This window comes from Manacus vitellinus, unplaced genomic scaffold (assembly GCF_001715985.3).
Source record: "Manacus vitellinus isolate BGI_N305 unplaced genomic scaffold, ASM171598v3 scaffold_0_pilon, whole genome shotgun sequence".
Taxonomy (NCBI): Eukaryota; Metazoa; Chordata; class Aves; order Passeriformes; family Pipridae; genus Manacus; species Manacus vitellinus.
Window position 1 is genome coordinate 17,912,615 of NW_021938789.1, and position 10,389 is coordinate 17,923,003.

General features: G+C 39.4%; 1 protein-coding gene across 1 annotated transcript; it reads left to right on the plus strand.

Moving 5' to 3' along the window:
- The first annotated feature begins 3,362 nt into the window (after positions 1-3,362).
- Positions 3,363-9,731, plus strand: CHRNA9 (cholinergic receptor nicotinic alpha 9 subunit). Its single transcript, XM_008927412.1, has 5 exons — positions 3,363-3,432; positions 5,571-5,716; positions 6,479-6,633; positions 7,289-7,821; positions 9,184-9,731. The coding sequence occupies exons 1-5, from the start codon at positions 3,363-3,365 to the stop codon at positions 9,729-9,731; spliced, it is 1,452 nt and encodes a 483-aa protein (XP_008925660.1).
- Positions 9,732-10,389: the final 658 nt, after the last annotated feature.

Consider the following 10,389-nt stretch of genomic DNA (forward strand, 5'->3'; position numbering starts at 1 on the left):
TCAGGAGCAAATTATTATTTTATGTAGGAGAAGAAAGATTGAAAAAAACAAAATTTTAAATACAGTTTTTACATTTCTCTACTTCTTTGTTTATTGTTTGGCAAAGATAAAGATCTAAAGTTGGAAGTTTTAATATGAAAGAGATTTCTCCCTTATCATCTCCACTTCAGTCTGTCCTTAGTGTGCATGCGAAGTCAAACTTCCCTTATACTAAATTTAGATTTTTTGATGATGTCTTGATAATAGCATGTGTGTGTGTCTAGAACCATAAAAAGTTACATGTGTTATGTGAGGGGTGTAATAGCTCAGTGCACCAGCGAGTGGTACACTCTTGTCCCACTGAATGTATGCATGGACACAATGTTCTGCTACATTAATAGCCCATACTCATTCCCACAAAGTCAAATGCTTGAACAAGGTATCTGGAAGGAGGCTTGGATATTGTGCCGTGGGCCTTAATCACTCTCTGCATCAGCAGAAGCAGCCTTTGGTCTAAACATGGTTTTATATCATCATGCCATTGTTGACAATTATATATATTAGCTCACCCTGAAGCCCTCTTGTGACTGGTCTCATGTACGGTAGGCAGATGCAAGAAGGAAGTCGAGGAAGACCCCGGATTCACCCACAAAACGGGTTTGCTTCTTCTGCTTATCTTTCTGTTTAAAAGAACATCTTGTCTCACCTTGTCTTACATCAAATGTAAGGCAAATAATCTGCGAAATTAATCAAAGTAGACTAAAGTGCGGTGTGATTTTTTGTGATAGGCAAAAATTACCTTGACTCTCTGGGTCGATCAGTAGACTGGGTGACAGGGCCATCTGCTGGCAGAGGGACTCTAACAACATCCCTGTGAATTCTGCTGGGAACGAGTCAAGTTCTGGAAGGGATTAATGGCCTGATTCTAACTTCCGAACACCCGTGACTCTTCTTAGATTACCTTTGTAAGTGTCTTCATATTTTATATTAATTCCTAACTTGGTAGCAGAACTTCTTACTATAGAGAACTGTTTAACTCTAAATTTAAATGGGATGTCTGATCTGGGAGTAGTATTGCCATAGATTACATCACAATTTAAAACTATGTTGCAAGGAAGCATGGGTTTGTAGATGAACCTCTCAGATGAATAAGAAACTATTAATGTTAATGCTTGCTTTTCACACAAAATGTCTACATTAGGGACATTTTGATTCAAAATACAAATCAGATCTCCTGTGAACAAATATAAGGAAGCCAAATGGTCTCGCATACTAAGATTGTTAAATTCATTGTGTCTTTAATAATAAAAAACCTTTAAAATGTATTTTAGTTTTACTTTTACAAGCACTGTGTAATCAATGCAGCATCTGAAACATAACAAGCATGTTCTTGTGTATGAGTGCTCATGTTCGCCTATCTGTACGTCCAATGTGATGGAAATAAAGATTATAACTGAGAGATTATGATCTATCCCTTTGCAAGTTTATAATTAATAACATGAAATTATATATGCATATAAGAATAAATTGAGTAAACTACATGTAAACATGCTTCTTGGGTTTGTCTTTTGAGAGCCTGAAGATTTTGTTACAATAAATGAGTAGGGTTCTTTAATATACATGATCTTATGCAAATTAAAGTACATGAGTCTGCACACCTTGGCAAGTGTGTGTTGCTGGTGCAACAGATCACAAGGTTGTCTCAAGCCTGTGGTAAAGCAAGGTTAGTCCTGGTTCCAGTAGTGTTTATATCAGCTCACTTAAAGCAGTACCATGATCACCCTTGTAATTACAGTAAGAGATGTGAAGCAGTAGCTACTTGCTGACAGAATGGCAATGTACTACAGGTATATAGTACATTGTATATAGTGGACTATGGGTGTCCCCTGAGGATGCACTGATCTGACTGTATGCAAAAATCTTTCCTCTTTGTCTCTGATTTTTGTTGTCTCTAACAGCATATACCTTCATCCCACAGAGAGAGCAGTTTATTACTTACTGCTCAGGGACTGTGGGACCTTTTTGACTTCTAAACTGTTTTCCACTTTTTTTTCCTCTGACAATTCAGCAAATAAAGTGATGTGGATGGATTTCATTACACGTGCTTTGACCAAAAATATTTATTGTTTACCTAGTAAACCTGACCATAAATGTCACTGGCTTATAGATTCCACATAAGCACAAACAGGCCAGTGACTGCCTGGAGTGCTACTGTATAGAAACTATGCATATGGAGGGATCACCTTTCTTCTAGCCAAAAAACTATGCCAAAAGACTATGCAAGAGTAAAGAAATAGTATTTTATGTTTTCTGTGGATCAAGACTATTCTGAACCAACTGGTTTTTTTTCTAATAGTTCATTCTATATTTTCACTTTCTGTTTTAGTGACTGTTTTCTGTTACCTGTTCTAAAAGGATGGCAAAATGGACAGGAAGGATGGATTGGAGTGTGAAACGGAGGAAGTGTTTGTGGTACTAGGAAACTAACTTGGCATCATGAGTAATATAGACAGAGCTAATGAATTTCTGACCATCAGGGTAGATGGCAAGATAGGTTTGGTATTGTTTCATATTCATATTTCTCCCATGTAACTCTTTTGTTCAAATGTAAGAGCTGTCCAGTAACTATGTAAATTTTTTTTTAATGACTTGTCAAGTTCACCTGGTAAAAATTGTACTGTACAGGAAAATAGCATTTTATCTGCAGAGTCCAGTTTTGCTCTGATTTACTGTGCTTAGTACTGGTCTCAAAGTTGTCTACATACATTGAAGCTCTTCTTTCCACAGTGATACTGGGCTACTGCAAATATTGCCTGTGTTGTCCGACTTTGGTGTAGCTTCATGTCTTCCATGTGGCATCACTTCCATAGGTGAAAACATTTTGTCAGCATGGGAGTAAGTAGGCTGTTGTGTTTTTGTTTGTTTGTTTTTGTTTTTTTTTTCTGTATGATATTGGATGTGGGATGTACAGTGTAACTATACCAATTAAAGTACTGAGATCACTTTTTTGTGAGGGTTCACAAGTTCCACAGAAATGGTTCTTAGCAGGTTATGGCAGAACATAAGAGCAGTAAAACATGGCCCAGCAAAGAACTGTCAAAGGATTTTATTTGTTTTCTGACTCAGTATTAGCTTGAGAGCAGTCAGCGCTCAGGTTACCAAGAGAGGGGAGGGTTCATCAGAGCCCCAGGCGGCGGCAGAGACACAGTCGATGCTCTTGGACTCTGACAACTCCTGAGGGAGGACTGAGTTGCTTCTAGCAACGCATCAGTGCATCAGCATCTTTATGCAGCTGTGCAACTTGATTTACTTTTTTGGTTAGTTTTGGATGGCGAGAAACACTTCTGTGCCCTTGGGTGAACAGTTTTATTTAAGGTCCAGAAATGAAGAGAAAGAGCTTGTCCTCTTTTTACGTCTCTCTGAGCTTTCTGTTCACAGCAGTGATACTCAAAGGTGAGAATACTGCTAAATGTTGCATTGAGGTTTATTTTATTCAGATGGGATCTTGTGACTTGCTGTGCTTTACATCTCCTGGAGTATTTAGTCTGTTGTGTTTTACTTTGTCTCACCGATGCATAGGCAAAATGATCATGCAGACTAGAATTGCAATGCTCCTTGTGAAGCTTTGATTTGCTGGGATATCTTTTTATGCAGGAATATTTGCTTTCGACTCTAAATAGTGCTGGAAGTCAGTGTGAATCACCAGAGAGAGACGTAATCCAAACACTTGTTCCCCTACATTGCTCACTTGGCATTTGCATAAGTCTTGGAATGTATGAGAGACTGAAATGTGAAAGGGCTAATGACACAAACAATAGGCCATTTGCAAAAGCAGCAGGTGCTTTGATGAGGCCAGGTTTGCACCTTGCAACCGAAGAGGAGAAAGGCTGGCTGGGGAATTGAGCGCTTGCCACCGGAGGATGACCATGACAAAACAACCTTTGTTTAGGAACAAACTGGGTTTTGAACCAGATAAGAGAGGAGACTGATAAGAAATAGACCTTGGAGGTGGGATAATGCTTTTTATCATATATGGTGATATCTTTCTTCTCCTATATCTACTCTTATCCTTTCTTTCTCTTTCTTTCTTTTCCTTATATGTTCTCATAAGTGATATCTTGATACTTTTATGTTGTTTCATTTCTGTAGATAATAACCCAAACGGGTACATACCTCCTTTCCATTGCAACCAAATTTTCTAAAATAAACCTGCCATGTGTAGACAGGTCATTCAGTGTCATTTCACTCTAATCTGCCCTGAACGTCACTTACCCCACCTTCAGTGGTGGTTTGTAACAGAGTAGTACTGTTCTTTGCTTGCAGAAATATGTGAATCTGTATAAAGGTGATACAGAGGCTACCTGGAGAAACTGTGATGTACAAAACAGTATGGAACAGCCAAAGAGTGTCATTTAAAACCGCAGGTTTTAGTGACTTATCCTTAGTGACTAAGTCTGTATAACAAGAAGCATCTCCAGATACATGGTTTTGAAAAGATGTGCAAGGATGTGTTCATACATCAAGCAATTGACAATTTGTGAAGAAAAGCAGCTCAGACTTTTTACAGGTGATAGTTTAAAAATAAAAAGACTAAATTCTGAAAGTAGTGTGAGTCTTACCAGTGCTGCTTTTGGGGAGACACCGAAAGTTAATAACCTGGGAGCAAGTTTGACTACAGACTTTGCTGACTGTAAGTCAGCAACCTCTGCCTATGAAAGATATTGGTAAAATAAGAGTAATGATATTTATCTTCCAGAATTGTATGATTTGCTGTATACAGGTGTTTTTCAGTGTATGTGAAAAGCTTAAGTTAGCTTTTAATCTACCCCAGGTTCTGGATCCCTTTCCCCACCCATGACGTGGGGGAGCCCAGTTCTAGTTCCATCTCCATCTGAAGAACCATTCCGACGTCTTGAGGGATGGGGAAAGGGAACTCCAGGGGTTTCCTCAGGGGTTTCTGGCCCTGAGCCTGGAGGGGAGAGGTGCCCTCCCCTCCCCCCAGCACCCACGTGGGTCCATGGCAGGCAGGGAGACAGCACACCGGGCGTGGAGAGGAGGCAAAAGAGGGTTTATTGTTGGGAAGGGGTTTATAAAGCTTTTAGGAGGATCAAAGGGGAACCAATCCCAAGTTCAGGGTCACAGAAAAAACCATCAGGTAAAGGGTCAACAGCCAATAGGAAGGGGTTTACAAGGACCAATGAAAAACACCTCAGGACACCTTCCCAGGACACTTTATATGAGAGACAATAGTCCTTCACAGGGGGTGTTGGGATGAGGGAGCAATGACACTGCAGAAAATACAAAAGGCCATTTTGAAACATGTTTAAATCAGTTTCTCATCAGATTCACTGCTACACCAGGTGGATGCTGTCCTTATTTGAATAGTTTCATCAGGTGTACTCTTGTATCAGAACTAATGATATTTGACAGTATATGAATGATAAATGTATCATTTTATATATATAATATAATATATAATAATGATATTATATAATTATAGCAAATACTACTTGAAGCAGTAGAAAGAGGATGTTTTCTTATACTGCTTAGTATACTTAGTCTGATTTACTGAACAAATCTATGTTATCTAGCTGTAGAATCAGCCAAAGGAAAATATGCTCACATGCTGTTTAATGAACTGTTTGAAGACTACTCCAATGCTCTAAGACCAGTGGAAGACACAGATAAAGTACTGAATGTCACCCTTCAGATCACATTGTCCCAAATTAAAGACATGGTGAGTAAAAGTATAGTTCTGTTTTTCTAAAAATATGCAGAAATGTATTAGGCGTAAGCCTTTTGTTAGGAGCAGGAAAAGTACCCTTCATTTTGTTATGACAAATGAAGTAATGCTTCCTCAGGAAGTAATGCATTCCTCAGGGTCCTGTTCTCCAGTTCTTTGTAGATTCTTATCTGCTTGCAACATTGAATTTTTAAGACTTCTTTTGTAGTTAGGTGTTGGTATTGAACCCTCCAGGCAACTTCTGCTGAGCTTTAAATATAGCAAATGCTTTTTCTAAGATGCAATTAATTTCTACATAAAATCCCTAAAATCAGCCTTCAGTAAATTTTTATAAATATGATTCTGCTAGATATACTTTTAAGGCAAAACAAAATGTGTCTGGAAGGAGAAGGGAAGATTATTTTTGTGACTTTTGAATTACAACTTCAAGGCCTCACCAAGCTTTCAAAGAATTTCTTAGCCTGAATCTGTTAGCTGTTTGGTATTCTAAAGCTCAGAAAAGGAAATTCTTAAGATGCTGGGAGCCTTAGACACTGTGATTAAAGCTAGGGAGGGTGCAGGGGGAAGAAGGTTTGGCCAAGAGAAAGTCCAAAAAAGTGATCTTCCTGTACAATGTATAGGCATAGATACCTGTCTGAGAATTACTCTTGTGGCCTTGTTTTGAGCACTACATCAAAGCTATACCACAAATGCTATCTGCATGTAAGACATGATTTTGTCACCTTCAGCTAGAAATATTTCTACGTTTTTATGCAGGATGAAAGGAACCAAATTTTGTCAGCTTACTTATGGATTCGACAAAGCTGGTATGATGCATACCTCAAATGGGACAAAGATAAATATGATGGGCTGGATTCTATCAGGATTCCAAGCAATTTGGTTTGGAGACCAGATATTGTCCTATATAACAAGTGAGTGTGGCTGGAAAATATTAGCTTGCATACTTGAGGGAGGGAGAGGGTTGAAGGAGGAATTGACCCACAGAGTCTGAACTTTACCTTACCTTAGCAGGGGCTATATTTGTTGTCTTAACATTTGTTGTTGATCATCTAAATATTTTGCAATAAAGCTATAACCAAGATTTGGAAATTGATTATGCTACACAACAGAGCTGTTTTGAATTTCTCTGCACTGGGAATTGAATACCCTGGCAGTCTGTAGTGCTTTCTGCTGAGGCTCCTTGAGAGCTCTGGAAGATTGTCCACAAAAAGGTGCTACATGAAGGCTGCACTTCTTATCTGCCCTTCCAAGCCAGTAGTGACCAACAGATTGTTTAAATCTCTTAATGGACTCTTATCCTACTGATTCCTGTTTGAGATCAAGTTTGAGGAAGCTACAGACAACAAATACAACATAGTTTAGCACCACTGGTGTTTGACATTAATGGGGAGTGGTACCTGTAAATATTACTTAATAGTAAGTTCCTACTAAAATACAGCATTAATATGATTTCAGAGCATGCTTTTAATGGTGTGAAAGAAAGGTCTTCCCCTTGCCCCCTCTTCCCTGGTCCACACTCTTAAGTTGTTGCCCGTCAGTCCTGGCTGTCATTTTTCTATCTTTTAGGGCTGATGATGACTTTTCAGAACCAGTGAATACTAATGTTGTGCTGAGATATGATGGAAAAATCACTTGGGATGCACCTGCTATCACAAAGAGCTCATGTGTAGTGGATGTGTCTTATTTTCCTTTTGACAGCCAGCAGTGCAACCTTACCTTTGGTTCCTGGACCTATAATGGTAATCAGGTAGACATCATCAATTCTCTCGATAGTGGTGACCTCTCTGACTTTGTAGAAGATGTGGAATGGGAGATTCATGGTATGCCAGCAGTTAAGAATGTCATCACTTATGGCTGCTGCTCTGAGCCTTATCCAGATGTGACCTTCACACTGATTTTGAAAAGGAAGTCATCTTTCTACATATTTAATCTGTTGCTTCCTTGCATTTTGATCTCTTTCCTGGCTCCACTGGGATTCTATCTCCCTGCAGACTCTGGCGAAAAAGTGTCCCTGGGTGTTACCGTTCTTCTTGCTCTGACTGTGTTCCAGCTGATGGTTGCAGAGATCATGCCTCCATCTGAAAACGTACCTTTGATAGGTGAGCTTTACATGCTTTGTCTTTAAGCATGACTTGTTAATAGCAGGGCTGTATGTCATGGAATCTATATGTAATTTGTGGCTTTTAGGAAGATGAATTTGCTACCTTTTTAAAACATAGTGAAATACTTAAAATGTGTGTGGAAGTTGTATAGGTATGCTGCAGTTTTTAAAAGTTCTTTTGTGTTTATTTTAAATTATGTATTAGCTATTTTATATTTATAAAGTATAGTTAGATATTTAGAAATAAGGTATCATGTCTTGAAATAAAGCTAATAATGGAAAGCTATTTTAGAACCAACACATGAAGTGTAAGCAAGAGCTATATAAGCACAAGGTCAGACTGTTTCAAGATACGTTTCTGTCAGATGCAGATGGTTGAATGGCCTGGCTGACACACTCACAGTTGACTTAATATCTGACAATTTCTTCACTGAATTATAATTCCTGGAAATCCATTATGCTGAAATTTAATCTATGTCTGAAAGTTCAGAAGAACTCGTGTAACAAAAGGATCCTAGCTTCAGTCTGTTTTCTCTGTTCCCTCAGTCTCTCTCGCTATTCTTTCCAATTCCTTTGAAAACTGGGATCACATCACACTTATCTGTGATGTGTCCTGTGTCCTTGCTGCCAGCTCTTGCTTTTCCTGCAGAGGCTGCACAGAGGCAGAGCAGGGCTGGGAGCTGCCTCTTGGCATAGGCACAAGGCAGGGTAGGTTGGTTGGCTAGTCAGCTCTGTACTTCAGTTGTGAAAATCAAGGGCAGAGGAGCATGTATTCACTTCAGCTCGCCATCCTTCAGCTCTGTGCCCTGACATCTTAGCTGTCAGCACACTAGCTGTGGATACGAGCACAGTCTGGATAGTCACTGGCCTGTGTGAGTGTGAAGGCATTGATCTGCTGGTGTGGGGTGCATCAATAGCTCCAACAAAGCATTATCATTGCTTTTGTTAATGCATTGAGAAATGGGATCCCTTGTGTGCCAGGTGAAGCTGTTTACACTGGGATTTTGCAGACACTAGGAAAAGAGCAAGGCTCCTGACAAATATTTTTGAACTGCTTTCTGAATGGGTGTGTTTCAAGAAATCAGAGGTTTGGGCTTGTAGATATTTGCAATGCTGATACAATAGTCACTTACTCATCTGATAACAGGCATACCAGCAATGAAGATGAGATTTTATTTTAATGGCTTTAATCTTTGTTTTTAAGTGGTAAATTAAGTGTGATCTCAGTACAGAGAATTGGCACGATTAAAAATTTGTTTCACTTGCATTTATGCTTAACACTATGTTGTCACATTGTTTTTTCTCACTGATTTTTTTTAGTAGGATAGCATCTCTAATGTGATTTTATTTTGTATTCCAGGAAAGTATTACATAGCAACAATGACCATGATCACAGCTTCCACTGCATTGACGATCATTATAATGAATCTCCATCACTGTGGCTCAGAAGCAAAGCCTGTTCCACAATGGGCCAGGGTGGTTATTTTGGACTACATGTCAAAAATCTTTTTTGTTTATGATGTGGGTGAAAATTGTACAAGCCCAAAAAGAGAGAAAGAAGAAGAACGTAGGTTTGAGGGAGATGATGGGTGTCAGAGGAGGCAGAAAGAGGTAAGGAGTCCTCTTTCCAATAGGAATGATGACTGTAATCTTGGGGAGAAGCTCAATGGAAATTTGCATGGAGTTCATGGTGAAAATGTTAGGGAGACTGTTAATTGCTGTTCCTGTTACAAAATGCTGATTAAAAATATCGAGTATATTGCTAATTGTATTCGAGACCATAAAGCAAACAGGGCCAAAGGAATTGAGTGGAAAAAAGTAGCAAAGGTGATGGACAGGTTTTTCATGTGGATTTTCTTTGTCATGGTGTTTTTTATGAGCGTGCTTATCATTGGGAAAGCAGCTTAACTGAAAACGAACACATTCCTTTTGTAAATCTGAATAACTGGGTTAGTTTGTTTTGTTGGACTTCTGGGAGAGGAGTGCTTTTGAGATCTTTGTCTCGCATTCTGTAACAATAAACAAATTGATTCTGTAGGCTGTGATAGTGTGTTGAGATAGTGTGCTGAGGACTTTGTTGGTGATTGTCCTTGATGTCTAGTATGGGAGCCGACTCCTGAGAGATGTTTTTCGGTTCTGGGCTTACCTGAAGGCTTCCCGAGGAAGGCAGCCTCAGAGAACATCATGCCGGTTACACACTCTTTTGGTCAGGTAAGCCCAGAACTGAAAAACATCTCTAGTATGGGAGCCGACTCCTGAGAGATGTTTTTCGGTTCTGGGCTTACCTGAAGGCTTCCCGAGGAAGGCAGCCTCAGAGAACATCATGCCGGTTACACACTCTTTTGGTCAGGTAAGCCCAGAACTGAAAAACATCTCTCAGGAGTCAGCTTCATGATCAAAAACTCTGTTGTTCCTGAACTCGAAAATCTGCCGACGGGTCACTCTGACCGCATTATCTCCCTACGCCTTCCACTCCACAACAAACAACATGTTGTCATCTTTAGTATATATGCCCCAACTCTCCAAGCTGACCCTGCCGAAAAAGATAAATTTTACACCGACCTGC